Here is a 26,936-nt window from a genome sequence, read left to right as displayed (position 1 = left end):
AAATTAGCTTCTTCTGATAAGAGAACCATAAATTCCTCTTCTCAGGAAGATTTAGGTGTTCTGTGACTGTTTTCTCAAAGCCAGTATCTTGTTCCTTAAAAAAAAACCCCACATACATACTTTCTATTTTAACTACTAAAGTTTCATTTTAACTACAGAACTACATTTACCATACTATTAAAATGTTAATACAGCACTTCTAATCAATATAACATAGTATATATAGTATTCAATTTAATATCTGTGAAAAGCCAATCATAAAATATGCATTTTTCACACAAATAATATCCCTCAAGACCACATCCAGAAACTACTGAAACAACCTGTCTTACCTAATGGCATTCCTCAACTGCAAACTCCATGCAGAACCACATCTGAGACAGATGGTTTTCAAAAGCACCTGGAAAAAAAACCCAACAAACCCACACACAAAACTGCACTTTCAAACCAATGTGTGGGTCCTTTCCTGGACTCATCAGCAACTCCAGAAAAACAACTTGATTTGAATTTCTAAACATGTATCCAGAACTCTTAGACCTATGACTTGCTTGGAAGGACTGAAAACAACTGACCAGGGATGAACTGATCAACTTTGCCTGGAATGTAACTGAGCAGTGCTTTGAAAATACATAGAAACATACTCTGAAAAATTTCTAGCATTTCTGCTTATATTCTAGTATTTTCCATACTTTTAATTGAAGTCTGCTTGAAAACTTTGGATTTATTCTTCTCCTCGTTCCAGCCACTGCTCTAGCACTCCAATCTGGCTGTGTATGTTGTTCAGTTTAGAAGAACAGGTTTCACATTTTCCATTTAGAACTCCAGTGATTCCTGGAACATAGGCGAGTTACAGTGAAGAGCTTCCACACATTGTTTCAGCCTGACAAGTGTGACTGAAAAAATTGAGAAAATAATATAGAAAGACAATCAAGCAAAGCATTTCCTTCACAGAAAACAGACACTGGAAAATACTCAAGTTTTTGATTACGGCTATGTCATAATTTTTTTCTGTATATTCTCTAAAATTCTACAAACCTGAGGTACATTATAAGTTTTCACAAAAAAAAGATCTTGTCTAAATGAAATAAGGTGCTAGAACAACTACCATAAGAAATGTAATCCTGGGCTTCAGCTGCTCTTAATGATTCCCTGCTGCATTCCAACAGCAAGTGGTCAGTCTATATTGAAAGAATTATATCTTCATGTGAAGAAACCTTTTTCCCATTCTCAACTCATAGTGTCATTTTTGCTAAAGTTAATGTATTAGCTAATACATTAATTGGAATATTTATCCAACCATGGAATACACTAAAGCTAAAAATGTATTTCAGTGATGATAACAAAGAGATGACATAACTGCTTTATTACTGCTAATACAAATGTACAAATGCACTTGTTAAAAGTGCATTTAGACCATGTATAAGAAATTAATCCCACACCTGAAGTAAGTATATTTGTTTTAAAATTTTATTGTATCTATACTTAATAATCTTGTGCTATGATTGTATTTAGTTCTCCTAAATCACAATACCACTCTGTAATATTAACTTTTCGTATTAGACCTTTACTAGATTCTTGGGTTCAGAATTTATTAGCATGGAAATACAAGCAAATCGGTGCATACAAAGAGAAAATTAAAGAAAAGTGGCCTTATCTCTGACTGTGGCCATAACTGGGTGTTTACAGCGAACACATAAAAATAGACCATTATGGAATGGTGTTTCCCTTAGTAAATTCTTTGCTGTGAGCACTGAAAGACTAACAGAATTACAATCTATCATGTGTGCACCATCCTTTCTAACAGTTCTAATTCATGGACCATAAAATTGACTGATAATATCTTAATAAATTTATAATTCCATATGAAGTAGTTTTTAATGTTTCATTAGAGATTGTTTTCAAAAGCGATTTTTGCTTAAGGTCTGTGATTTTATCATTTCATCAGGGGCCTTTTAGTTCTTGCATTACTGAGAATGAAGAAATAACCATGCCTGCCATGCCTCTTACAGCATACTCTATTTTATACCCCATCCTAAGAGTTATAGCCCATGGAAGCTTTTATCTACAGAAATCTCTGTGTGTTTCTAATAATTCACAGTAATTCTTACCTTCAAATACAAAGGATAAAAGTGAACACTCCTGTGATTTGGAGTAATTTTTCCTCATGTATAAGTATCAAGTTAAATGTTATGTTCAGCATCATATGAATGTTCTAAAAGATATTTTTACATCAATTGAAGTGATTAACCACGTATTTCAATTATTATTCCAGAAAAAAATAATGAAAGATAAAGCAGACAGCTACAGCAGCCAAAATAAACAAAAAATACTTTCTGTTCCTGATATCTTTTTGTATTTTTAAATGAAGTGAAATTTAAAATACATTTCTTCTTTTTTTTTTATTCCACAAAAGCTCTGGGCATATTAATTCTCACATGTTCCATAAATAACAGCAATGCTTTACACTCTTTCAAACAGCAGATGTACACCCTAAAAAATGAACAATACAAAGATAATTTCTGGGAACACTAGGTACAAGAGGCATCTAATCCTGTTTATCTGAGACCACAAACACATTGTTTCTTGGATTTTTAATATTATGCCTTGTGTAGGTTGAAAAGTAAAGCACTCACAGTCCTGAGGATGTGTTCCACTTGCTTAGCAGTCATTTTAAATTCAGATTCTCTATTCGTCATTGATTTAATTCCTTTTTTTTTTTTTTTATGCATGAATAACACAAAAACCTTAAGAGACAGAATACCTTCTAGTAAAATATTTTATCTTTAATAGAATAGCCAGAATTAATTTGATAGTAATTACAATGACAGGGATTGGAATGGATGTGCCACAGGGTGGTAATCCTGTTCTTTCTAAACAACATCACTTGCGTCAGTAAAGCAATAGAATTCAGAACCAATGGTATGTGGTATTTGTCATCCTAACAACCATCCAACTCCTTTGTCTATACTTTTGGAGGCACATCACAAAGAAACCAAAATAAAGGGGAAATGATGATCAACTAACTAGCTCAAGGTCCAGCAAGGAGTTAGTGGAGGAATAAAGTATTAAACTGTCATTTCAGTAGTCAAGCTCTTAGACCATCAGATAAAGCCTTTGCCATAGAAATAATCCCTAGTCTTCCCTCATCACTACCCATTTTCCATGCATTATGAAGAATTCTAACTAGTAAATCCTCTAAAGGCCTTCTGAAGACATCAACGATTTTCCATGTGTTGATCATAAAAGACAAAAAAAACTAATGGTTTTGTATAATGGGGAGTCCAGTAAGGGACACCACACATGAGCAGCTCAGAGGGATGCTGAGAAATGTATACAGATGCACGTGGTAAATATTTGCAACAATCTGCTGTGAAGGGAATATCATTACATATTTACACCTTGAACTGCTGAAACCTTGTGTACAGACACTGAAAAAATACTGCTGATCTTTTCACTTTCATTTTGCATAGGTGATTCCAAAAGATCTTCTAATAAATGTGTTTCTTAACAAAAGAACATAACTTGTTAGTGCATACTTTATCATAGGACCAGATAGCATTTTTGCTGTGAAACCAAGTTTTTTAAAGATTTTACAAACAAAATAGAAAGCTTGGTTTGCCTAGAGACACAATTTCATCTTCAATGAGCCTAACAATGGCTTATCTGCAGAAAGATTTGAACATCTTTTATACATACCTCTCCATGCAAACAAATTAAAGACCCCCAAACCAACTTCAGTGCCCACACAGAGGCTTCAGTCAGATCCCACAGGATACAGCAATCTCTGTATTTGATATTCATTAGTGTAATGGGACCAAATTTTGTGCCTTGCTACAGACATACTGAGTTTCAGAGATGCAAAGCTGAGGTCAGAAAAAGACTTTTTGCTTGTTTAACAAGTCTTTATTTCCAGATGTCCCTACTTACACTGTGTGGTCAAGGTGCATTGTAGTCATTTCAATAATAAATCAAAATTGGGAATGCACACTCAAACCTCACTACTGGCTGGACCTACAGAGATGGAGCTTCAACAGCCTCAGTTCTGTCAGGTTACGAGACCCAGCAGCTGAGTAGAATGAACCAGGCTCGTTCACCATTCCACATCTGGCTGCTCAATTCAAACGCTGATAGTGTGGTAAAAATCACAGTAACATTTTAAATTAAACACTCTTATCCCTGGGAATTTTGTCATAATTTTACGATCAATATATCTGAAGACAGATTCAGCAGATTTCCTACATTGTGTTTCAGACAGAAAGTAAATTCTCTAGAGAAAAGAAGCAGTGTGATTTCAGCACCAATGCCATGGAAGTACCTAGGACCAAACTGTCCACCATTACACTTACAGAGAGTTTGTTAGTTTTAACCAACAGGGTGGATGAGAAAAATGTATCTGGCATACCCTGCAATTAATTCCATTCACAGTAAATTAGATAAAAAATAGCTACTGAATATAACCACCACTACAAAGTGGTTATTGGGTAGTGGTACTACTAAGCCCAAGTAAGAACAGCCACTGACTGCACTGTTAAGTGCAAGGCTTCAAGGCTCTTGGTATGAATTATGAGGGAACTAAATGGTTACTCAACAACAACCTATACAACCAGCTCACTAATCCATCCAGTAGGGTGCCAGAAACACTAGTGGTAACACTAGGAAAGGGTGAACACACACCTGGGACAAGAAAAATGCAAGACCAACCTTTTCAGCAATAGCACAGGTTTAGATCAACACTAACTGGTCATAAAAAGTAATTTTAGGCACAGTGATAATAGCAATGTAGTAAATGAACATAAGTAAGTCATAACTCTTAAATTCTATTTGAGTGACTGCTACCAGATACTAGAGCTGTAAAAATTAGCTATTTATCATCATATAAACATCACAGGAGAAAATACCAACTGTACTGCTAGAGCAGAAATTTTGCATATTGAGTAGTGGTTGAGACGCAGCCTCAGCAGTGCTGAGCACAGGGGGACGGTCACTGCCCTGCTCCTGCTGGCCACACCAGAGCTGATCCAGGCCAGGATGCCATCGGCCTTCTCGGCCACCTGGGCACACACTGGATCAGGTTCAGCTGCTCTCGACCAGCGCCCCCAGGTCCTTTTCTGCCGGGCAGCTTTCCAGACAGTCTTCCCCGAGCCTGTAGTCGTGACCTAATACATGTTTTCAAAGTGCATGTGCCTATAACTTTAGAACACAACTGCGGAGCTCACCCCCAAGCCGTCAGTCTGCCCAGCAGCACCCCTCGATCGCAGCGCTCCTCACCGCGGCGCAGCCGAGGCGCCGCTGCCGCCGGCGGGCGAGCGAGCGCGGCCAGCCTTAGCCCATGCTGCCACCTCCTGGGGATCCACCGGGGCTCCTCCTGCTCCAACGCCGCCGCGCAAAGCTAAGGAACATCGCCAGTGCCCCCTCCACACAGGCACAACGTGGTCCTTCCTTCCTTCCAGGAAAATTACCGCTTTTGTAGGAATGATTAACCGAACCGCTCGTTTTGTCTTCAGATTGTCAGAGTGGTGTGAGAACAAAACTGAAGGGACGATGTGTATGTCCATTTATTCTTTCAGATACGAGCTGATAGACCTATAAAAATCCACAATCTATACATGATACATAACATAACCTGTATGCACGTCTTTATAGTTCTCTGTAAAGACATGGAGAGCAGAATGGGAAGCTGTATTTTTTTTTTTCATTTTTACACAATTAATAATAAGAAAACTATGACTTTGGAATGTGTTGCTATTGTTCACTTAATTAAAACATAAGCAAGAAAGAGCTGTCTTCCCACCAAAGATCTAATTAAGCCTAATTAGGCTTCTTACAGCTAGTTACAATGCTTTTCAGACAATCATGTTCTGCTGGTTTAAAATTGCATTCAGACCTCTAATCAAGGCAAGCCTTCTTATCATTTCCCTTTCTATGCTACATCCACAGCAGGTCTGCCATCACTGAACCTACATTTTACTCCTCAACTGTTACTAATTATGATATTAAGAAAATGTTTATGAGCTAGATTTTAAATGGGAATTAACACATAATAAGGAAGATGAAGACAAAATTTTGGGTGTGCAAGCCTGCCCTCACCTTGGAAGGTGATGCATCTAAATAAATGTCAAGAAAACACCTGAAATTTTAGCTTCATGGCAAAAAGTGATGGGAGAATCTGAAAGACTGGTATTCACAAAGCAGGAGAAGGGGGTTTAGTTCTTATGGGTCACATAGTGAGAGATTATTAATTTCTTCCCATCTGAGGGAAATTATTTACAAGGGAAATCTGTTTGAGGATAACTTCTGGAAAGTTCCACCCCTCACAGATCAGCCTCATTCAAGTGTAGATTAAAAACCCCATGCAAACTTGTTTGATTTTGCTGTTCTACCAAAAAGTGGGTGAGGCCCTACTCCATAGAATTGCATAATTTTTGAACTTCATGCTTTCTTCCTCATTACTCCTGAAATTCTTCTCCCATCCTTTCAGCACACAGGACTGCAGTCTTTCCACTTTTGGCTCTTTTCCACACAAATACTGTTTGCCTTGGCCACACCAACTGCAGTACACCCTGTTATTAAGAAAACTTTGAGTAAGGTTTGTGCTTTAGCATTCCCTGTGCCCATTATCAGTGGTACGTCCTTCTGGATAAGGAAGTAACCTTGATAAGCTTTTGGTAACCTTCCTCTGAGCATGTCAAGCTCAGAACCTTAACAGGGCAATTCTAACCAGAAACTTATCTTTTAAATGCCTGGACATCAGCAGAGGAAAATCAACGTATCTATAATTTTACAATTTAACTGTATTGCACTAGAGGTGATTAAACAGATAGCTGGAAAGTATTATGCTACATTTGTGACAGCCAAAACATGAGTGGCAAACACTGCAAAAACACCCCTTGCTTCTTCTGCAAGAGAATGTATTTAGAATAAAGCAACCCCAAAGCATTGGGGTTCTAATCCAGTGCTCCGGTTTTGGCTGGGGTAGTGTTAATTTCCTTCACAGTGGCTGGTACAAGGCTGTGTTTCGGATTTGTGCTGAGCAGAGCGCTGATGAAGTATAATGTTTTTGTTATTGCTGAGCAGGGCTTGCACAGAGCCAAGGCCTTCTGTGCTTTTGTAGCGTCAGTGACGTGCTGGTGAGGAAGCTGTAAGCGCTTGAGAGGCTGGCAGGGGACACAGCCAGGACAGGGGACCCCGACTGACCAAAGGGAGTTCCAGACCATCTGACATCGTGCTCGGTGTACAAAGAGGGGAAAGGAAGGAAGGAGGGATGTTTGGCGTGATGGCTTTTGTCTTCCCAAGTCATCATTACATGTGGTGGGTCCCTGCTCTCGTGGGGATGGCTGAACACTACCTGCCCATGGGAAGCAGTAAAATAATCCCTTGTTCTGCTTTGCTTACGCGCGTGGCTTTTGCTTTCTCTATTAAACCGCCTTAACACCGCGCGTTTTTTACGTTCCACTCTCCCGACTTTCTCCCCGACCGCGCTGGTGGAGCGGCGAACGAGCAGCAGGCGGTGCGCCACGCCCAGAGCAGGCGGGGACCGCGCTCCCCTCAGGCCAGAGCCGCGTCCGCCGCCCCGCCCCACGGCGGCGGGACCCGGCCGCGCGCGCCCGCCCCGCCCCCGCGCCTGCCCGCGATTGGCTGCGGCCGCCTCGAGAGGCGCCCAGAGCCGGGCGCCATTTTGGCGCGCGAGGGGCCGGGTGCGGCGGCGCGGGGAGAGCGCTCCTCCCGGGCGGGGACCGACAACAACGAGCGGAGACACCGCGGAAGGTGCGGGGCGGGACAGTCCCCACGGAAGGGAGTCGGGGTCTGTGCGTGGGGTGGAATTCAGACAGGGAGTGCATGCGGAGATAATTGCAGCGGGGAGAAACCGTCTTTTGGGGATAGGCGCCCCGAGGGAGGTGGGGAGAGCAGCGGTGCTTCCCGGGGTGCCCAGCAGTAGGAGGTGGGTCCGGGCGGAGCAGCTGAGCAGTGCAGGGCGGGCTGCTGCTCTATTGCACATTTAGATGTGCTTTTCAAGGAAGAAGTAGGTGTGTGCTTCGTAGGATTTCTGTGTCTTATCACTTCTGTTTTGCTCTTTGCAAAATGATGTGAACCTGTAGTGTTGGCTCAAGTGATGAACTGGGCTGTGGTGAAAATAATCTCGCATTTTTTGTTTGTTTTTTAATGTCAGGCGCCATGAGTGGAAGGGGAGAGTTCTCCTTGTTGGATGATAGTAATAGAGAGCTTCCCAGAGGCAGAATGAAAGGTGTGAGGTATGTGAATTTTGAGATAGTGGCTTTAATATTTTTAAGCTCTGGCAGCGCAATTACCATGAAATAGAACTGAGAAAATGTAAAAAGTATGTTTGTGTTTTGCAGCGTTGTGAATCCTTTTTTCTGTTATATGTATGGAAGTAAAATACTCAATTTGTGAAAAGCTTCAGTATTTGGAGTAGGTTCATGGAAAGAGAGATTTTAAATGCAATTTGATATGCTGTCGGATACTGTATCATACTGGTGTGTATGTGTTTTACAAATGAGCTCTGTTGATTTATTCAGTACTTTTTAAATAATTAGAATGAATGTGATTAAAATCGGTTATATAACAAATTTATGTGTGCTGGTTCTAGTTACCTGAAATGCTGCATGCCTAGCAGCTGTAGCATCGCCTTTATGTATGATGAATTCAGTGGCGCAAAGCTAAAGTACTTCCCCAGTTAAGAGACAGTAACAAATTTTTTGTGGTGTGTTTTGTTAACTGCAGCTTCCTCATAAAGTCATTTGGTAAAAGTGAATGAGCTTAGCTCTGAAAGAGCTGGAAGTCAGAAACAGTTTCTTACTAATATTCCTGATGATCCTAAATCTTTACTTTTACCTCTGAAGGCAATGTCCTAAGCTACTAGAAGAAAATTTTGCAAAGCCACATCAGAGAAATGGCAATTTGCGTCATATGTCAAAAGCTCTCAGTGCGGAAGGTAAGGCTTTGGGATCTCTTTTTTTCCAGCATTTTTGTTGTATGCACTACTCACTGTTAATTTTTTTTTTATACTATCTGTTAAGGATAGTAGATGGGCAGCTAGATTTGATTAACACATTATTTGCTACTTACCCAGTAGTTAACGAGAACAATCAATTCCTTTTGATTCCTCTCCAGCTCCTTTTCTTGATGAAGTGATTGTCAAGTTTGTTCTAAAAGAAAACCTCATTTTTCTGTTTTTTTTTTTTTTTTTGCATGAGTAACTTATTTCCAAGAGTTAAAAAATTGTATGGGATGCATAGTATTTATGGGTGTTTATGAAGCAATTTTCTTCCTGTACTTAACTATGCTTTTTGAATGTGTGGGTTTTTTTTCCTTTTTTCCTTTCATGTGGTTATGCTGTACTGAATGTAGTAACAATATATATAGCTAATGATAACAGATAATACCCTAATCAGTGCATGCAAGTCAGTCTTTGTAATTATTAGCTAAGTTTTATATCTATCCATCTGGATTTCTGTTCCTAGCTCTTCAATTATCTTATTAAAAGAAGTCAGTGTCTAATTCCTGTGGACTTGCTGAATACTATTTACAAGACTACACTGGTGATGGTGTATTCCTGTTGTCTTATGGATTAGGATGCCCTACAGAAGTGGGGTTTTCTGTGCTTGCTTTTACAGTGTTGCATGGTGATGGGAAGGATGAAGACACTGGTTTGTTTTGTTTCTCTTCTTCAGAAGTAAGTTGATCTAAAGCTTTCAGTTTAGTAAGTCACTGTGGTGGTTTGAAGTAACAATTTTACAGGAGCTTGTGAATTTTCATTGAGAGTGATTAAAGCAGGCTCAGGTCCCCTCTGAGCTCAGGGTTTGTGCTTTATGACCACCTACATCCCCAGCAAGTGCTTGCTAGCATTTCTCATTACACAGTGTTGCTGTGTAGTATATGTCAGATGTCCGGAGCCTGGGTTTAGAAAAGGTTTATTTTTACAATTCTCATTAGTGCCCCTTGTTGCCAAATCTGTTCCACCCTCTTGTGTGCACACAGTGTGAAAGAAAGCGACTCACTAATGAGTACTTTTTTTGTACATAAATATTTAAAAGATACTAAAAAAAGCCAACTTCACTTTGCCAAGTGTGTAAGTTCTGAGATTTTCTGTTTCCACATCTGAAAAAAATGCCTTGGTTTTTGTATGCGAGTATGCAATTAAATTGTTTTAAAAACAAATTTAGAATCTGTTTCAGAAATACTACAGTGAAATTCAGGTGAGTCAAGTATTTTGTGCCTCATGGCCATTATGGAGCTGCTCAGAGTCTTCACATAGCTTAGCAGTCATCCACATCAAATGCCTCTGTCAAAATGGCAAATGGTTGTAGACTATGTTGTCTTTTAGTTGTGCAAGCAACTTCTTTGTTCATTGGCAAACTTTTCCTCAGGAAAACAACACTGGGCAAGATATTGATGAAGCTTTGAGCATAGCTGTTAGTAATCTTGGCCACTTCCAAGATGCAAGCAAGGTGGGTGAAATTTAGTTTAATAAATCATTAAATAGTCATTCCTCTCTTAGACTGAAGGTTTTTGTTGTAGTAGTCACACATTAACACACTATTTAAATTTGCTTTTCTTGCCTTCATTTTGTTACCTGTTGTCTTTCAACTGTTCATGTTATTTCTGTGAGTACACAGCCTTAAAGTCCAGGGTACTGCTTGAGAAGTAGTCTGCAGAGGAGTTCACAAGCCTGTACATAATTTAAAGTTAATAGGTCAATAGATACATTTTACAGAACCATATGCAAGCCAGACTTCAAGTACTAAGTTTGTGTTTACTTGGGTCAGGATAAAATTCAGCTTTTGTTTTTACTCTAGCAGCTGCTCTAACTTTTTAATTCTAGTGTGCCTCTTTCTGCATTTAAAGGTAGAAAAGAGGTTGTAAAGGCAGCAGAAGTAAAAAATGCAGCAGAATGTGCAGAAAACTGTAAATCAAGTAATAGATTTATATGCACAGTATAAAACATAGGAAGAATTCTAAAATACCAGCTAATGCTGTTCATAGGTTTTATTAATTTTTTAACTTTATCAATGATAAGTAATTTATTTGAACTTTAGCTCTTTTTAAATGTGCTGTAGAAAAGCTTGCAGTTCTGTCTTTGCCATCTATTTGTATTTTACTTGTAAGATACACAGTATAGAAGTATTAAATATTTTAGAAACTTAGTTCTGTTAAATGTGGGGGAGTGTTGGCGAGTCCTGTTCTCCATTCCCTTTCTAATGGCTAGTCTTTCTGTTAAACAAAACTATGTTGAATTCCTAATTCATACACTAATAGCATATTGTAAAAACTACTCATTTCAACAGCTATAATGTAATAACCCATGGGTATTATATTATAATACCAAGACTGTGGTCTTACAACAGACTGAGAAATTGCCAAAGCAGTATTGTACTATTGCGATTTTTTTTCTCTGTAGTCTCTTCATCAAATGTAGCTATAGTGACAAAACTGATGTTTAGCCAGAGGAAGAATTTTCTTTTTTAAAATTTCCCTTTTATGCTCATAATGAGTTTTAAAAAACAGTGGAAATCTCAGCATGCTGCTATCTATGTATGTTGCAGTGTTTGCATGTCAGTTAAGGAATGTGAGACATTGGGCCCAAGATCTGTCTTCGTAGACCTAAAAGCTTCAGTTGAGGATTCAAATAGTGCCAACTGATTCCATGCTAGAGAAAACAGTGGGTTGTAATGAGCTATAAGTGGTTTAATGTAACTCAGTCTGCTGTGGTATCCATCACTGTCTTAATGTTCATTGCTTCCTTTCTGAATTTTAAAAGTAGTAGTAGTATTGTGAGAATAATAAAATAATAATTAAATAATGCATGTTTATTCATACTGAACAAAATAGGTGCTGGAATACTTGGAGTTGAAAGTAAAGCATAAAAAAGACAAAGTTACAGAAGCTGCAGATAGAACACTTGATGAACTTATTACTCTTCTGTCAAGGTAGTAGTCTAGTAGTAATGGCATGGGTGAGTTGTTTTTGCCACAAACCTCTTCCTAATTCAGGTGAAAGACTAAAAATGTGTTTAAAATTTTCTCATAGCAGTATTTCTTAGTATGTGTCTTGTTTTTACCCTTTCGTTGTGGCATCTTGAAGCTGGTTTGCATGGCTGGAAAATACTAGCGTATGCTGCCTCTGCTCTTAAAAAAAATAAGAAAAACTACTCATGTTAATTTTCTGAAAAAGCTCAATTTTGAGGTTTTGTAATACTGTTATTAGTGGATGATAAATTTTAACAGCAGGGAATAGCAGGGTTTTTTTTGTTTACTTCCTGTGCGTTTTCAAGCCAACAGAAGCACAGGGGCACTTCATTTCTGGATTTTCACAAATATTTATTGTCTTCAGATTGAGGGGAGAGAGGTGTTAAAGTTCAGGTTTCCAGAAGAGCCTCTGAGGGGAATGCTCTTCAATCTTACCTTAGTAGAATTAATTGTAAGTTCCAACTGTTTATTTTTCAGTTGGATGTGTTTGGAAATATCAGGAGGCTGAACTGGAAGAGTGCTCCTAATATTTAATTAATAAATGTCTTTTCAGTGTGTACTCTTTAACTTTTGTGGTTCCCCCAATTACAGAGTGCATTTCCCGTGCTTCTACTTCACAGTGTTTGGGGAAGATGATCCTTGTGTGTGAGATGTATGTACTTTGCATTGTGTGCCTGGCAGCTGTGTGTTATGGTTCAGGTTTGAGTCTGTGTGGTTGAGTGTGTATTCAGTTCTGAAAAGTAATGTTTTTAACACAGGAAAAGGAAATCATTTGCAGAATTGAAGAACAGCATCAACAACTACAGTTCTAGTATTGCAAAAACTAAGGAAGTCATCGAAGAGAAGAAGCAGTGCTTGATTGATGCCATTAGGACGGCAAAGGAATTAAAATCTTCACATTCTCTAAGAAATTGCTATGATCTTGCTCAGGTAGTAACATTCTTGCACTGTGAAATAATTTATTTTTAAGGAATATATTCAAATTTGGAATGAAACTTTGTGGTCCCAGTTTGCTGACTTCAATTCTGACATTTTTGGGGTATTATATTCTTACCCTGCCTCTTCACAGACACAGAATTTGTATTTGGTCTTAGTCACAAGTTACAGTCTGACTGATGTGAAGCAAAAAAAGGTGGTTCTTGCCTTGAAGAGTTTGGCAGGAAATGGAGAGGGAAGATGAAACAGGAAATGGAGAGGGAGGATAGAAAAACTTGCACAGTGCTGATCAGTGAAAAAGTGGTGTTTGCATCAGTTCAGTTCCTTAAACCTTTTCCATTCCAGAGCTCTCCAACCTTCTCACTGAACTACTCCAGAATTCATAGCCACAATCACTTGATCCTCTTGGTCCCAGGCCTATACTTTTGTTCTTTCTCCTCATCTGCTGTTCATAGAAACCCATGCTACCTGCCATGCTGTATCAGAGCAGAGGCCCATCCTGTGAAGTCTCCTGTCTCTGGCAACAGAGAGGAAGAACTGGGGAAGTTGAAGGTTAAGGATTTTAGTATCAACAGGATACATCAGGCTCATTACACCAAATAAACATTACCTTATTCTGTCGTGAGATTGTGGGACATTTTCTTTAATGTCATTGTAAAGCTTGTGGCCATATGCATGGGTGTGTACATATGTGCACATGTAGGCACATAGGCATAGGTTGTGTCAGCGAGTTCCACCTTTTATGATCTAAACTGAGTTTTATGTAAAACAGCTTCCTTTGTTATTTCAAAATCTGTCACTCAATTATTTCATTTGCTGCCTTTGTAGTCCTTGGGTTGAGAAAAGAAATGAATAATTGGTATTGTAATTCTTTGAAGAAATGTGCTTTTTTGAATCGTCTACCCTGCATCCATTTGTCACTTTCCAGCTGAAGAAACTGGGTCTTCTAACCCAGAAAAGAAATCTAATCTTTCCTTTTTTCCTGTCATTTGCTTCCATCTTATCACTGTGATTTTTTAGGAACTGGCAGCCATTACTCTTATCTCATAAGCCTGCCTTTTTACTTAGAGATCACTTTCTCATTAGATGTTGAAACAAAAGGAGTATCTGACTTCTGCTTCTCTGAATATGCTTGATTATAGAATCCCAACCATTAAGTCTTATTAAGGCAAGAAGACATAGTTGAGAATTGGCTGTTGGCTGAACTCCTGGGGTTTTTACCATAAAATTTAAGGTGTAATAGTTAGTAGGTATTTGTATAACTTCCTGTTTAATGGAAGCTAAAATAGTACTTCCCAATTTTAGATTATTTATGACTTGAAGCTGCCAGTGGAGGCTGAGCTCTCAAGAGTGAAGAACTTAAAGGACAATATACTTTCAAGGTAAATAAATGACTGGAGTGGGAGATATACAGGTAGGTAAAAAGAGGCATGGGTTACCTTAATTCCAAAAACTGCTTATGGGACAGTTAAACAGCAGAAGTTGAGCTTCTTCACTTGCAGTTGACTGAAAAACTTCTACTTCCTGGATAAGTATAAACTCTTCACTAGAGGTAGGCAATAGCCTTCATGTGAGGCATGGGGGAGAAAGCACAAACAATTTGCTGAAATGTAGGCAAATATGTATGCATTTTAAAAATCTTTGACCGAGTTCTGCCATTTCTGAAATTCTCCTTTCCTAACAAATAGAAATAAATTGGGAGAATGAAGGCTTAATTACGTTTTTTGTGAGTCAGTTTCTAACCTTCAGGAAACATTAAATGTTTTTTGGGGTGCTGGTGCCTAAAGAAAGTCGTGGAAAATGCCAGTTGCTGTGCTGTCCTCACTGGAAGTGATAGATGATTTCTGTAGCAGAAGTGAGTAAGAAAGCAGATTGCAGCTGAGGTACACCTGACCCTGTGCAACTTGGTCATAAGGCTGGTCAAGAGTGCTGCAGTTCCTAGTGTATAAAGGCCACACTGGAAAATGATGGAGGGACAGAACAAAGGTGGTGGTGCTACTTCAGGGTATCTTGGGGCCCCCGTTATATTTCAGGATGTGGAACCACTCTGGGAATAGAGTGGAAGGATGTGATTCTGACTGGCACAGAGAAAATAAGCTTAGCAAGTTGATTATTTACCTGCTAAATGCAAACAATTTTTGTAGGATCACAGAATCGTATAGGTTGGAAAAAACTATTAGGGTCACTGAGTCCAGCCATTAACCTAACACTACCAACTCCACCTTTACCATGTGTTGGCGTGTAGTATCTCCATGTCTGAAATCACAAAGTTATAGAATGGTTTGGTTTGAAAGAGACCTTCAAAGGTTGTGTAGTCCAAATGTCTTCCAGTGAGCAAAGGCATCCTCAGGTTACACAGAGCCCCATCCAGTCTGACCATAAACCTTTCCAGGGATGGGGCGCTTACCACCTCTCCAGGCCAGTTGTTCTGCTGTTTCACCACTCCTACTGTAAGAAACACCTTTTACCTACTCTGAATCAACATTCCCTTAGGTCAAGGGGTAATGGTTTTAAATTGTTGCAGGAGACTCTAGCAAAAAATTTGTGGCTTTCTGGAGTATGCTGTAAGTCTCCCTGATGCCTTGCATTCTCCAGGCAGAACAACCCCAGCTCTGTTAGCCATGCCAGGGATGGTGACTCAGCCAGTCCCTGGGTGGGGTGTTCCAACACTAGACAAAAGTTAGGACCCCTCCTGTCATGTTGTTTGAGGTTTTGAGTTAGAACAGGAATAAAGCAATCTATAAAATCCTCTTTTAGAAAACTTAGGCCCTACCTGTCAAGTCACTATTTTTAAAATACTGTCAGTGATGAATGGCAATTTCAGAGAAGCTTGTTTAAATGCGTAATGGTAAGCTCTCCCAGCTTAAAACAAAGCTGAAACATAATAAAATCCTTTTTTTTTTTTTTTGCACTGGAAAGCTTTTTAAGAAGTTCAGCTGAACAGAGGACAAACAAGACCTGATGAAGGATAAATATAAAGGCACTTTGTGCCACTCCAAAATTATTCCCAAGGTGAAGAAAACCACAAGTAGGCGGTGCATAGAAGTTGAAGCACATGCTGTAAAATGTTGTAGAAGAAAGAGTGGATCTGTTCCTGAAGGGGCAGTGGGAAAGAAGCCCAGACAGCTGTTCAATATTATTTACATTTCATTTTTCATTAATTAGAACTGGATAGAAAAGCTAAGACAGTTATATTCATGGTTCTGTTAGTCTAAATGTAAAAGTGCTTAAAATATTTTGCTGGTTTTCACTGGCAAAGAAAATAGTTAATAGTGTTACAATAAATAGAAGCATATATTTTTTATACTTGAGTTACAGGTTTGTTCTTTACAAAGAAAAGAAAATTCTTTGTGCAGAATAATATATTGAACTAAACTGAGCATAGATGTGAAAACTGAGTGAATGTTGCAGTACTCTGCATAAGGGAGAAAGCAGACGAGAGTTTTTAAGTATGGACATGAAGATAAATGAGCAGCCAAATCTGGTTTTTGTAGGATGAAATAAATTGGAGTAGGTAATTAATCACTTACTATGCCCCTCCATGAATATTGTGCTGAAAAACACTGTAGAGCTCAAACCATCAAAGTGATTTAGATATTTTTGTCACCTTCTATAATATTTGTTCTCTTGAGGTTGTTCATGAACACTTCCGAGATTACATCTTCATTAGAAAATTTGGGCGAGATTAAACAGGGAATGACAACAAAGTAAGTATTTTTTACTGAAAAAGAATAGGTACAGTAATTGACATGCTCTAGTGGTTAAGTATTTATTGGAGATCATATCAAAAAAACTGTAGGTGCTTATGGAATTCTAAGTTTACTGAAGCAGAGCAAATCTTTATATGCTGGTGTTTCAATCAGCTTTCCAGTCAGTCCAGTTTGTTTCAGTTCTGATGTTTTGGTTTTGCCCTAGTATATTTTCCTGAATCATTTAAATTGCCCAGATTTTATTTACACTGTGTACTTTTTAACTTCAGTTGGCACTTAATGATTTGACCTTGGAGCCGGTTGGGCTGGAAAAGGTCATTGAGTTCACCTGCACACCTGACATTACCAAGGCAACCACTAAACCATGTCCCTGGGTGCGGTGTCTACTATGTTTGTAGTACATGTAATAGAGATGTTAATCATTTCAGCACATGAAAGTGCATGTAAGTGTAAATGAATCTCTAATGAACAGCAAGTACTAAAACTGGTAATATTTCCAGTTCACAGTCTAAACACTAATTGTTTCAGATGCCAAAAGAAATTTCTTAAGATTAACAAAGAAAATGTTTTTATTTTTTGAAATTAACATTTGCTTTTATTTTATTAGGGTTTTTTTGTTTGTTGTTTTTCGCTGTTCTGTTTGTTTCTGTGGTCTTTGACTAATACTTGAAAAATGGAATGGAGTTGCTGTTAGGGCTGTTGTAGTTAACACTGAATATGCTAGAAAAGGCTTATTGTGTACTGTAATATTTGAAAATCCTAGATATGAGACTTAATAGTATCTGTTAGTACAAAAACATCTGATACACCTTTTGTTTTCAATGTGAGCTATCTTATCACATTATGAACTTTTTTTTCCAATAGTTTTTATTTGTACTTGTGGTTTCTGATCATCTAGGTGGGGGGTAGCTCTTGCAGTAAGCTGTGCTCAGGCATATGTATTGTGTCTGTGACAATTCTTTCTAGGATTGAGTTATAGTAGTGGTTTTTTGTTGTCTTGGTATTAAAAAATGTAATTCAGTTTATTTCTAGCAGGTCTTACGAGGCATTTTTTTTAACATAGTGATGCGCTCTTAATAAAAGCTCTGCTTTGATTCATGCTTTTCTGGAAACAGACTGAATTATGTTAAGTTGTTTCCAAGTAAAATTTTTCCCAAATACAGTGAAGATAATGGACAAGACACTCTTATCCTTGATGGCCAGGAAGAAACACCTGATGTCATAATAGAAGAAGTACTTGAAGATGACTTGGAAGGCAAGTCTTAATACCTCTTGCTTTCAGTGTTCCATTGTTGAGTGTGATCCTATTTTTGAGTCTTGTTTGGCTCATGCAAGTTCTTTAATGGTGTCTGTTTTAATTTTTTTTTTTTGTTCTCCTGTTTAGCTTATTGAAAACTTTATCACAAGTTCAATCAAAGAGGGTCAGAAGCACTATCTGCTGTATGATGGTTTGCTTTGACTTGTGGTTATTGCAGTCCCCTTGAAGTTTCTGTCATTGGCTCCTGGACAGTTACCTCAGCTTCTTGAATTTTCTCCCAGGCCATTGTTCTGTGATATTTGGCAGGAACAATTAGGTTCCTCATCTTGTCAGGTTTTCCCTGGATTGTACTAGTAAGAGTGTAGCTGACAAGTCCATGAAGGGATCCTTCCTCTTTGTTAGAAGACTGAATCTGGAGTACTGTGTCTAGTATTAGACCATGCAGTACTGAAAAGTCACTGTCACACAGGAGGGAACCCAGCAGAGCCTGCTAGGCTGGTGTGCAGGAGGTGCTCGGGGTCTTGGAGATCTTTTCTGGCCTTAGTAATTCCATGATTCTGTATGTTAAGACAAGATAGCTGATTCATCACTCTTTGGAGATGGTGACCAGGGGTGATCCAAAAGAGGCTGTGTCTCTATAGGGGAACTCTATGAAGTTATTCAGACTTTTTGTTCAAATGCCATCTTTAACACTGGAAAATGACCTAAAGAGATCTTGCATCTGTTCTGGATGCAGCATTTCCTAAACTTAGAAGCACAGTACTGAATACCTGCTCAGATTGTTTCAGATGCCAGATTCTGTGTTTGTGTTTCACCCATCATGTGTTGCAGTTCAGAGGTGGCAGTGCTCCAGGATGTTGCAAGTCTGTCTGGTTGGTGTGCCCTGCTCAGTCATGCAGGTGACATTCAATCCAGATGATGTTGCCCACTCTTTGCAAGAACCTTGTAAAATAATAAAATAAATAAAAACAAATAAAATAAAATACTCTTGTAAGAATTGGTTTGTGGGGCTTCCAAAACCCTCTGACCCATTAACAACTTTTATTGAGTAGCTTCAGAAAGAGAAGCCTGTCTTTTGTATCCCTAATGGAGGGAGGTACCTGCAGTACAAAGGATTTGGATGCTTAGTCACAAGTACTCTCTTACATAGGATCATCTCTTGGCTAGTTCCTTGATCTTCATGACCTAACACTGAATTACTATAGTAAAGTGCTTAGCATATGTGTTCTTAAAGGTAGGAGTCTTAATCTCTGATTTGCTTTCTATGCCTCTGTTAGAGGGAATGAAAACTCTGAATTACCCACTTAAATTCAGACTACCACTATGTGAGACAGCCTTTTGTTTTGGAGGTAGTTCAAAAGAACAACTTCATCAGGAAGCAAACATGGTAATAGTTTGAAACAAGTATGAACAGACTTGTCAGATTAAAATCTGTTTGCAGTAATATGATTAATGCAACATAAACTCAATCATATGCCTGATAATATCTGTTGGAGTCATTTGGAGGGTGTTTGATAATTTATGTCTTACTCAGGTTTGACAGAATTGGTGTTGGTAAGCCATGTTATAAATCCATGCCATTTCTATATTCGGAGATATTCACAGAAGAAAGAAGCATTTGCTTTACAGATGAAATTGGAAAACTTCTGCTGTAGTAAGAGTTCCTATCTCTTGCCTTCAGACATTTTGGAACTAGGTAAATGGTTAATTTCTAAAGGTCTACACAGGTTAAAATACTACCTTGCAATATACCTTCCTTAGTATCATATTCTTTCTTTTTTCTCTCCTTCCCCCCTGTTCCTTTATGTAGTAAAGCAGTCCTTACAAAGTTCACTGACTGAATAGAAACCATTCTACAAATCAAAATGAAAGACAATAATACATTCTTAAGTCATTAAAATTATTTTCTAACCCACATGCTGATAATGTTACCCACTTCCATAATGTGTTTAGAAGAATGATGAAAAGTATATAATTTCATATGTCTGTGGGTGTTTTGCCACTTTATTCAGAACTATAGAAAGTTTACTAGAAATTACTTCTTCATACAAGCCAAATACCAGCCAGCCTTAAAGGCACTATATAAATGATTGTGAGGGAAGCTTCTCGTGGCTATGGAGACAATGTTTACTTTTTTTGTGTCTTTATTGTAGCAGTAGCACTTTTATTACCTGTGTGGAGGATGGGAACAGGGGAGTGTTATGCAGAACTGTAATAATAGTTTCAGTGTGAAAGACTTTAAAATACTGAATTTAGTCCTTTTTTGCTGTGCTGTATTTGCTTCCATGTAGGTGCTAGAACTTTCATTAAGAGTGAGGAAATTGGCATGTGGTGCCGTGGAACCATCACTGAACTAATTCCTGTAGAAAGTAAAAGTAGGGGGAAGAAGCCATGTGGTCGAATAAGATACAAAGTGTGTGATGTTGCACTGCTGGAAGTATTCCTGATTGATTTTGGAAGCTCTGTAGTTCTGATTTTCTCAGGGTATGTTTATGGAGAGATGTGTTTTTGTCTGCAGTTGTTGTCTTTACTGTTGTTATTCAAGGTCTTTTCTGAGAAACAAGTCCTTCCTCACCTTCACACAGGCTGATACCCAAATGGGTCTGGTATTCTCTTCATACATATTCCCCTCAGAAAAAGTGGCACTGTATTTAAGTGCACAAGTGTACAAGCCTGCATACGTTAAAACATTTAACTCGGGCATGAATTGCAAAAGACAGCATGTAAGTACTAAATGCTTTAAACAAACGCATTTCACTGAGACTTTAAAATTCTGGTGTATTGACATAACATTATGCCAATTACTGCAATAATAATGTACAATAAAAGTCTGGGATTTGGTTTGGGGGGTTTTAGCCATTGGGTTTGGGATTTTTTGCTTTTAAACTAGTGTTTCATTTATTCCCACTGGCATTAGATGTGGTCCCACTGAAAGGCCAGATCCTGCTACTCTGCAAACTATTGAAACCCATGACATTTGTCTGTTTGTGAGGAAGCCTGATGAGCACATTGAGGCAGAGCTTGCAGCCATTCCTCCTTTAGCAGTACGGTGTTCACTGAAGGATGTTGTTCCCAAAAATGAAGTAAGTACAAACTGCTTGAAGTATTTCAGGAACTTCTACATAAGATTTCTGTTCAGGAATTTAAAATTATCTTATTCCATTATAAACCGAAGGAAACTCAAGAGTACAGAGTGTATTTTTTTAAGTTATTGTCTTGTAAAAAGATGTGTTGCGTTGCTTTCATCGGAAAAGAAACAAAAGCTTATTAGCAGTCTGTCTTAAAAAGCCTGAGAGACCACAAATGCATATTTCAGGCTTAAATCTCACTGCTCATAGTTTAGGCATGTTCTTTTGTGAAGTTTAAAAAGTAATTACAAAATTGATCCTCTTATTTTGTGTTTGTCAGATAACTATGCAAGTAGTAACTTTCATCCAAATAAAAAATAAATGGCCTCTTAAAAAATTTTAAGAGACTCTTCAGAGATTGTACTTGTTACTTAAAAATTTTTGCCACTATTGTAAAGTGTTATTTATTCTCTTTAAGTATAACCACAAACAAAGTACTGTCAACCTTTATTCCGTTGCAAAAAAGGCATATCTATTGCAGTATTATTTTCTTCAGTATTCACTTTTTATTAGGCTTGCTTTATTCTTGCCACATTCACATGGAAATGAACTGAGTCCAATACAGCTGTGCATTTCTGACACTATTAACTATTGGTCCATTTTGAGGGGTTTTTACCCATCTGATGTTGACTTAAATAACTTTAAATAGAAAAGTTCTGGAACAATTTTTACAAATGTAGATAAAACGTCTTCCTTATATGTGCTTTCAGTTTTTTCTGTGCCTAAAAGGCACAGATTTGCAGTATCAAATGAGAAATGCATTGACTTGATCCCAGAGAAATAAACTCAGACAGGCTTTTTCAAGGTAGATAAAATGTTGCACAGGATGCTGTGGAGAGCAGCAGTGTGTAAATTTATCAAATCTTACTGTACATTTGTGTAAAGATACAAGAAGACAAGCTTTTATTTGTGCTCTCTCAATTCATGGGAAAGTCATGAAATGAAACAGGTAAGATGATTCTTGTTAATGTATCAAAACAATCTGAGGGTATCTTCAGAACATGGTAGAATCCTTTGACCCGACACAGCTTTATACAGTTCAATACACATACTAATCGATAATAAAAGAATTCCATTCAGTGCTGACCTGGCTATGGGCTAGACAAGTTGGACCATGTTCAGTATTTGTTCAGATGTACCTGTACATTCTTCCTTTCATTTACTTTATTGTACTTTTAATTACAGTCTGTATTTTTTATTTTAACGTTCTCTGACATCCTCAGTAACTTTTTCTTTCTAATACAGGATGAAGGTTGGGGAGAGGAGGCAAAGACAAAATTTTTAGAAATGGTAAATAATAAAGTTGTTTCAATGATGGTGTTTAGAGAAGACAATGGTGTTCTCATTGTGGATCTGAGAAAACCTCCATTTAATGAAGTAAGCAGTAATACACCACTGTCTCTCAAGGATGCATTGGTTTTCTTAGATTTGGCAAGGTATGTGTGTTTCTTTGGTTCCTGCTCCTCTATGCCATAACTGGTAATAATGGTTACCAGGTGAAGTTTACCAAGCTGGTTGCTTTTGCAGTGTTCCATATATTGATGTGTGATGTATTAACTTTCAGCAGTCTGCTCATTTCCTTTTTTCACCTTCACCAATGAGCACCATGCTATACTCATTTACATTAGACAGGTTTCATTAAGATAGGTAGTTTAATTTGAGAAAATGGCAAAATACATATTTCCGTACAAATGTTAAGTAACAGGGGAGGCTCTCTAAATGAGAAGCCCTTGGTGTCTATCACAGAAAACCACACAGAAAGGAGCCTATTTGATTTGGCTGGTAGGCTGTAGGAGAAGTGTTACAGATAATTGGCTGCACCACCTGCAAGAGGGAAGGTTTAAGTTACAAGTAATTTTTAGAAGATCATTTTGTGGTTTTTAATGGGAAATTTGACATTTGAATATAAAAGTGTTTGTTTGCAGTTCATTTTGACTGACTATTCAAGATTTCACTTCATTTACCTTAGGTTTAAATTACAACTTCCTAGGCAGTTGGAAAATTGCACCATCTCACAGTACAGTCCACCAAATATTCCACAGGAAGGAGAAGAAGTCTTTGTTGTGGTTTGTCACATTAATAGTCCAAGTGATTTCTATCTTCGCTTGGTAAGTTTAGAAATAAAGCCTGTTTAGATGAAACTATGAATAAATATTTTAATGTTGAGCTATTTATAGTTCATACTAAATCAGCTACAACTTCTGTTAAGTTCTATCACTTGTTACCAGTAGTAGGATTCCTAGAATTACTAGCTGAGATTAATTCCATTGATTAAATCATTCCATTGATTCAGTCATTGATTCAGCCTAGTTAAAATTCAAGAATTCTTAAAATCCCAGAAAGCTTTTGTCAGTTATGTAACATGATTAATTCCTTTGTGGGTGTGCAGTATTTTACTGGTTAGAATTGATTGAACCAGGGCACTGCTCAATAACTGTTAGGCTCTTTAATTCACTTTACGTATTCATGACCACTTGAATTTTGGAGAGAAGACTGGAAAGTACTGTACTAGGAAAAAAATTATCCCTTAAAAGAGAAAAAATGCCATTAAAAAAGAACATCTGCTCTGTGTGTGTGGTTTGTTGTCTTTATTTCAGAGAGAGAGTGTGGAATCTTTAGCTCTTTCAGAGAAAATTCAGGAGATATATAAACAAGAGAATGGCAAAAACCTTGAAATTTTCAACCCAGTTGAAGGCCAAGCATGTGTCGCAAAGCAGGAGGATGGGAATTGGTACAGAGCACAGATTATAGGTGAAGTATTGGTTCTTTTGCTCAAATGCCAGGTTGCAAAATCAGTTGTGTTGGTAGGTCAGAGTGACATGCTGGATATGAGCAGTAACATCCAGCCAGTATTTTTACTGGGAATTAATGGTGCTCCTTCATAAAGTCAATCGTACTAATTCGTATTCTTTTGCTATTAATAGACTGCTTTATACACATGTTCTTTCTAAACAGAGATGCAACATATTCCATTCTCTAGAGATTATTGAAATTCTATTATATAAATATTTTAAGTAGTATTTTGCTTGCTATTACAGTGTGAACCACAGCTTTGGCTATTCCAGCCAGCCTGTGAGTGTATCTGGTGTTGGTTTGTAATTCTCCATAGTATTTCCAAAGGGAGTGGGGAGTTGTGCTTGTGCTGAGTCTGTGTTGCATGTATGTGGGCAGTGTACCATGTCTGCTTACATGTTTACTTGGCAAGTGTTCAGTGTGCCAGTGTCTCACAAAGGGGGCCAAAATGCCAGGGCTGTAATATCGGGGACCTGAAAGAGCTGGCTCCTAAAGAATACTCTTATTGATTGGGGTATAAAAACACAAAAAAAATTGATACTAGGTAATTATATGGCATGAATGTGGGGTCTGCTCTGAAATTCTGGTGCTTTAACCTGTATCAGATACTAATTTTTTATTGAAATATCTTGGGTTGTTTTCCTTGGAGGGCTGCCAAGTTGTCAAGAAGTTCTGGTAAAGTACGTTGACTACGGCAACATTGCTAACTTATCTCATAAAGACATACGCAGAGTGAAACAGGAGTTTCTGAGCTTTCCAGAAAAGGTAAATGCCTGGATTAAACACTCAAAATTAACAGCATCTCGGTGAATGAGAGGGGGGGAAAGAGTGAATTGTTCACCTTCTGAAATACATTAAATAAATAAAATGTTAAGGAGCTTTGTTTTTGCCCACCATTATGAAGTGATTCACTTAATGTTTTGGGTGCATATTGAAAGCTCTTAAATTTCTTTTGTATCTTTCAGGTGTCAATTAAATCTAATGTTGCCCTGCAGTATGCATACTGCAGAAGTATATATACAATTTGTATATACATGTGTATTTAATTCACTTAAATTTATTTCCATAATAAGCCAAATTAATTTTTGCATTCTTTCATTTTTAAATGATAATTTCATAATAAGAGGGGGTTTTTTAATATATTTTTGTTTACATTTAAAATTTGGTGGTTTTCTAACTTGAATAATGGTTGGCGTTGTCCCCCTTTTGACAAGGAGGAAAACTGACTGGGAAAGAAAATGGCAAAGTGTTTCTGTCAAATAAAAAAAGGCCATAAATGGAGATTATTTTTTTCTTTGCTATTCATTTGATAGTTTTGGTTACAAATCACAATTATGCTGAACTTCGAAACTTCAAAATTTGATAGGGGTTTTTCTTAACTCTTGAAGGCACCAGTAGGCTTTTTTTATCACTTCTGTGCAATAATCTTATCTCTGCACCAGTTCTATGTCATACCATAAAGGGAGAAAAAAAGATTTAGGCTCTTTGTATTTTGGCAAGAAGGTCTCTGAATGTGAGGCTTGTGCTCAGCTACTGGGAAGGGGAGGGATCATTTTGAACTAAATCAGATTGTGGTAATGTGGAACCAGAAGCCAAGGTTGTGCTGTCTTGCATGAGTGCAAAGCAAAGCCTCTGATTCAGTCATAATAAGATGATCTTGATCTGTATGTGATGTTAGTTGCATAATCTTGAGTTACTCTTTAGGCAATCAGGTGTAGGCTGGCTTGCATTGAGCCATTCAAAGGGGCACATGAGTGGAAGAGAGAAGCCAAGGAAAGATTTGAAGAAATGACTGAAGATAAACTTATGCTGTGCTCAGTTATTGGTAAGTTACCAGGAGTATATTAATTTCTATTTACATATTATTAAGTTGACTCAAGTATAGAAACAATCTCTCTGATATTTAAAATAGTATTTATTTGAAATACTTTTGTTCTTATCTGCTAGAGATAGCCTGGAGAGTATCTAAATTCTCTCCTCTGATGGGAGGAGGCATAACAGATAAAACTTGCAACAAAAGTTCTGTTCATGTCTTGTCTTACAGACCATACCAGTGTTATGTGATATAAGTATTCTGGTTATTCGGGGGACTTGTTTCCAAAAGTACTACCTGTCCTTGATGTTTCCTGGCTTTATTGGTAGCTGGGAGCGTGATTACCGCTGCTCTAAAATATTGCCAAAAAAGAAAAATCATTTCAGATAACACTTACATGCCTTAGTAGCATTTTTCTCAATACTGTATATTGTTCATGTGTAGCTGCTTACTTTTCAGCCCTTGTGGAATGATGATTTGGAACTCATTTGATAAATGGAGTTATGCATAGCAGTTTGGAGTTTTTGTACAAAAGCATTTTGTGATATTGGTGTATTTTAATTTTATGGATATGTGCAAAGCTAAGCATCTGCGTAGTGTTGATGTTCAGAATCAATTATTTTGTACATCAAATGTAATTTTGGAGAATTCTGTCTTTTAGCACTACTTGTCATTTCTCTAAAACCATACTCTTCATACTGTCATTGATTGCCACTAATTATATTCATATTATTCATTCACAGAAATTTTAGATAATAACATCTTATCTATTGAACTCTTCAATGCCTCTGCTGATAATGGGAAAAAATTTAGTATTAACTGTCAGCTAGTTGAGGAAGACTTAGCATCCTACGTACCTAGGTAAATACACTGTGCATTACTTTTAAAGTATTTGGAAATACAGAATTTGTGTATTGAAACTGCTGGTGTTGGTGTGTCACCTCTGGTGGCTGGAATTTACCTGTGATCAATTAATTTTAATTAATCTGTGATCAATTAATTTTAAGATCACATCCATCAGCTGGTGTAATTTAGAGTGTAACTGCAGTTTGATAGTTAAGTCAAGATTTAGTCTGAGAATTTATGTATTGAAGTTGTACCTGTGAAAAAATTTGAAATCAAATGTTTGCATTGTACTTGTAGTGTTTCTAAGTGCCAAATGTTCCCAAAGTGTTTACTGTCAAGGTTCCCATTCCCATATAGTAAGAAAAAGAATTTGTGTCTTAAACCTGCACCTAAGGCGAGTCATCTCTTTGGGAGGTCTGTTACTAGAAAACATTTGGGTAACCAGCTAGGGCAGTAACAGAAGGATTG

At 37.7% G+C, this 26,936-nt stretch overlaps 1 protein-coding gene across 1 annotated transcript in view; it reads left to right on the top strand.

Annotated features, from left to right (window-relative positions):
• The window catches only part of RNF17 (ring finger protein 17), a 101,519-nt gene that overhangs the window by 57,761 nt on the left and 16,822 nt on the right, over positions 1 to 26,936 (top strand). Inside the window, exons 3-20 of the mRNA XM_031506454.2 lie at positions 8,168 to 8,249; positions 8,859 to 8,950; positions 9,633 to 9,691; positions 10,386 to 10,466; positions 11,848 to 11,945; positions 12,743 to 12,914; positions 14,226 to 14,302; positions 16,553 to 16,627; positions 17,794 to 17,885; positions 19,423 to 19,584; positions 20,180 to 20,372; positions 20,806 to 20,971; positions 22,262 to 22,452; positions 22,986 to 23,124; positions 23,614 to 23,767; positions 24,459 to 24,574; positions 25,514 to 25,634; positions 26,366 to 26,483. Of these exons, the coding sequence (XP_031362314.2) occupies positions 8,173 to 8,249; positions 8,859 to 8,950; positions 9,633 to 9,691; positions 10,386 to 10,466; positions 11,848 to 11,945; positions 12,743 to 12,914; positions 14,226 to 14,302; positions 16,553 to 16,627; positions 17,794 to 17,885; positions 19,423 to 19,584; positions 20,180 to 20,372; positions 20,806 to 20,971; positions 22,262 to 22,452; positions 22,986 to 23,124; positions 23,614 to 23,767; positions 24,459 to 24,574; positions 25,514 to 25,634; positions 26,366 to 26,483 (2,183 nt within the window). The 5' untranslated portion in view covers positions 8,168 to 8,172. The remainder of the gene's footprint in view (positions 1 to 8,167; positions 8,250 to 8,858; positions 8,951 to 9,632; positions 9,692 to 10,385; positions 10,467 to 11,847; positions 11,946 to 12,742; positions 12,915 to 14,225; positions 14,303 to 16,552; positions 16,628 to 17,793; positions 17,886 to 19,422; positions 19,585 to 20,179; positions 20,373 to 20,805; positions 20,972 to 22,261; positions 22,453 to 22,985; positions 23,125 to 23,613; positions 23,768 to 24,458; positions 24,575 to 25,513; positions 25,635 to 26,365; positions 26,484 to 26,936) is intronic.

The sequence above is a fragment of the Lonchura striata genome, chromosome 2 (assembly GCF_046129695.1).
Source record: "Lonchura striata isolate bLonStr1 chromosome 2, bLonStr1.mat, whole genome shotgun sequence".
NCBI lineage: Eukaryota > Metazoa > Chordata > Aves > Passeriformes > Estrildidae > Lonchura > Lonchura striata.
This window is presented reverse-complemented; position numbering and strand designations above follow the sequence as displayed.